Below are 4,007 nucleotides of genomic sequence, written 5' to 3'. Positions count from 1 at the left end.
ATTAATAGGTATTGTAAGTTTAGGTTAATTAGGATTAATAGGTATTGTAAAGTTAGGTTAGTTACTATTATTAATAGGTATGCTGTTATTAATTTTTATATATTAATAGATATTTGAAGATTAGATTAATTAGTATGAAAATATTATTTGACTCAGTAGGATATATTTTTAGATATTATATATGTGATATATATGATACTGTAGTAAGCTACGGCCAAAGGTTCCATGAGGTTTAAAAATATTAGACACACTTAATATTAGCCTTAGAAATATTAGGCACAAATTAATATTAGTTTTAGGTACATATTTGTAAATTTTAGGTAGACATAAATTTTTAGTTTTTGTAATATTAAGCATTTCACACGTAAATAAATAATTGTAATATTAGAGACGCATAAATTTGCCTTATTAATTGTTTTAGGAAATTTACGTTATTAAATATATAATACATTGTACATTATTATTATTATTATTTTTGTATATATATTGTTTAAATAATTTTATATATTTCAATATTTGTTTGTATTATAAATAATTTGTTAGTCCATATTTTATTCAATTAATTTTTTGTTAATTGTAGAAAAAAAATTATTTATTTAAAGTTTTGTTCACATGTATTTTAATTTATGTATAGAATATATTAAAAATTCGCCAGTTTGATTTTTTTCAAATTTATTGTTATGTATAAATTGATTTGTGAATTTATTGTATTATATTTTATTTTGTAGTACCAATGGCATCTTCGTCATCATCTTCATCACATGTTAACATTAAGTCTGGCCCCATCAATGCTGATGTATTATGGATGCAACCTAAGCATGTTTCAGAACATGTTTGGAATGGAGAAGAAGATAGGAAATTGCATATCAGACGAGTTGTCCCCACGTATCAAGGGGAAGAACAAATTCCTGAGCAAATTTTTCCTTTTCTTCTACAATCTGGTTTCGCCTGGATTATCAAGATGGGGTACTTAAAAATAAATGCCTCATTAATTAGTGCTCTGATAGAAAGATGGAGGCCGGAAACACATACCTTTCACATGAGATGCGGAGAATGTACTATTACTCTCCAAGACGTCTCTGTATTGTTAGGTATAAGTGTGGATGGTTTACCATTAATTGGTCCAACAAATCTTGATTGGGCTGATTTATGTGAGGAATTATTGGGAGTCAGACCACAAGAAGATGAAATTAGAGGTAGTGTGGTTAAATTAAGTTGGCTGGCTCACCATTTTGTCCAAATAAATAATGACGACGACGAAGAACAAATACGAAGGTTTGCCCGTGCATGGATACTGAGATTCATTGGAGGTGTCTTGCTCGTTGACAAAAGCAGTAACAAAGTTTCGCTAAGGTACCTTCAATTTTTACGTGACTTTGAAGAATGTGGCAGATATGCATGGGGAGCTGCCGTACTTGGTTTTCTATACAGAGAGATGTGCAATGCCACCGATTATAAAACTAAATCAATCGGAGGTATATGTATCTTACTACAAATGTGGGCATGGGAATGATGTCCAACCTTGGCTCCAAAGAGGACTCCTTCTCAAGTAGAAAATACACCATTGGGGCACAGGTTAGTCATTTTTAACAGCGTCTTTCATTTCAATAGAATAAATGGTTTTAGCATATATTAAATTTTAATCTTTGTAGGTGGCTGCGACGTGGAAACCAACATATCGGCAATGATGATGTGAGAGTTTTTCGTCGCAAGTTGGATATTATGAAACGTCATGAGGTAAGAACATGCTATTGTATTTGTAAAATAAAAAATTATATGTGTTATTTTACTAAAATATTCACAACTATGTTGTTATATGCAGTTTGTGTGGGAGCCGTACCCATCAACCGTTATATCACTGTTGCCTCCCGTTTGTTTAGTCGGAAGTCTCGCGTGGTACGCGGTGGTGCCACTAATTTGTTTCCAAGTTATTGAGTGGCACCAACCGGACAGAGTATTGAGACAATTTGGGATGCAACAACCAATTCCAGAGTCTCCTTCACAACCCTTAAACATTCATGGCATAACATTAAAAGGGAAACATGACGAAAATTGGGGCCAATTGTTCGCCCCAATGATTGATCAGTGGAATAATCGCCATGCATTTAGGGTCGACGCTTATCCCCGACAAGAAGGCCTATTGAGCTTTAACTCGGACTACATGGTGTGGTATAGGTGAAAGACAAAGATGTTTGTTGACCCACAAAATGCAAAGACGACTACATTGGTATTTTTTAATTTTTTTGAATATTTAACTTGAACATTTTTTTAATGATGACATTAATTTTCTGACCCTTATAATTGCAGGCTGAAGTTGCGGAGACGTTACAATACATGGTGTCTCCTCAAGGGAGGAATAGATGGACAGTTGATGATCTCGTGCCTTATGTGGAAAAAATTACAATTTTATCCGAAGAGCAAGAGAGAGTCACTAAGCCAGTGTCACATGGTCCTGCATCTGAGCGTCAATGTCCCGCACAATAGTTTCATATGCTTCAGTCAAGTGTTGAAACTTAGGGCATAGACAGACGAAGGGAGACTGTTGAAGGGGAAGAATATTCCCAATAAATGCCGGAGCGTGGCCGTGAAATGTATTACACGCCACAAACATTTGTTGAGTATCCGACACAGATGTATCAGTATCCTTTTCAGGGTCATCACACTGATACTTCTGCAAGCCAGCAATCGTTCGGTGGTGTTGCGGAAACACAAGCTCATTTTTCATGGTCCACAATGACCCCTTCACAGCAATATCATGGCCCAATTCCAACACCTAATGCCCCGTTAGGAACACAATGGAAAGTACTGGGACAAATACCTAATACGGGCGACTTATTCGGTGTTGATTTGCGTCACGCATTTTCTGCGGAGGCTGACGAAGAAGAAGCGGGGAGACATCGGGGCAGAAGAAATCTTGATCGCCAAGCACGAAGATGGGATCGACCATGTGGCACATCCTCACGGACACCAAAATGAATGATTTGCATGTCTTCGTTTATTAAGGCTTTGTTGTCTATTTGTAATTTGACATTCATGGCGTAATGTATGATATTCAGTTTATTAAGGCTTACTTATGGATACAATTTATGTCGCGTATCAAACTATAATAATCAATGAACCCTAAACCAAATAAAACTCAAAAACTAACCCTAACTCTAAAATAAAAATACTAAGCCTAACCCTAAAAAATAAGAACTAACCCTTACCCTTCATATAAAACACCTAACCCTAACCCCTAAAATGTTCAAAACTAAACCCTGCCCCTAAAAGAAAAAACCTAACCCTAACACCTAAAATATAAGAACTTAGCCCTAACCCGTACAATATAAAAACTAAACCCTAACCCTAAAATAAAAAAACTAAGCCTAACCCTAAAAAATAAGAACTCAACCCTAACCCTTAAAATAAAAAACTAACCCTCACCCCTAAAATGTTCAAAACTAAACCCTAGACCTAAAATAAAAAAACTAAGCCTAACCCTAAAAAATAAGAACTAACCCTAACCCTAAAATAAAAAACCTAACCCTGACCCCTAAAATATAAGAACTTAGCCCTGACCCCTAAAAAATAAAAACTAAACCCTAACCCTAAAATAAAAAACTAAGCCTAACCCTAAAACATAAGAACTCAACCCTAACCCTTAAAATAAAAAACTAACCCTCACCCCTAAAATGTTCAGAACTAAACCCTAGCCCTAAAATAAAAAAAACTAAGCCTAACCCTAAAAAATAAGAACTGTAATTTTATTTCATTAGAAGTACACATTCAAAAAAAAAGAAATTTTATTTCAACTTCTAAATGTAATTTTATTTCATTAGAAGTAGACATTCAAAAAAAAAGAAATTTTATTTCAACTTCTAAATGTAATTTTATTTCATTAGAAGTACACATTCAAAAAAAAGAAATTTTATTTCAACTTCTAAATGCAATTTTATTTGCCTAAAAAATAAGAACTAAACCCTAACCCTTCAAATAAAAAACTTAGCCCTAACCCCTAAAAAATAAAA

The 4,007-nt window shown here is 33.9% G+C and overlaps 1 protein-coding gene across 1 annotated transcript; it reads left to right on the top strand.

The window, feature by feature from the left end:
* Positions 1-1,518: 1,518 nt before the first annotated feature.
* Positions 1,519-2,216, top strand: LOC114383515 (serine/threonine-protein phosphatase 7 long form homolog). Its single transcript, XM_028343198.1, has 2 exons — positions 1,519-1,737; positions 1,823-2,216. Exons 1-2 carry the CDS (start codon positions 1,723-1,725, stop codon positions 2,177-2,179), a joined length of 372 nt encoding a protein of 123 aa, XP_028198999.1. The 5' UTR covers positions 1,519-1,722; the 3' UTR covers positions 2,180-2,216.
* The last annotated feature ends 1,791 nt before the right edge of the window (positions 2,217-4,007 follow it).

Source organism: Glycine soja, chromosome 14 (assembly GCF_004193775.1).
Source record: "Glycine soja cultivar W05 chromosome 14, ASM419377v2, whole genome shotgun sequence".
In the NCBI taxonomy this organism is placed as follows: Eukaryota; Viridiplantae; Streptophyta; class Magnoliopsida; order Fabales; family Fabaceae; genus Glycine; species Glycine soja.
This window is presented reverse-complemented; position numbering and strand designations above follow the sequence as displayed.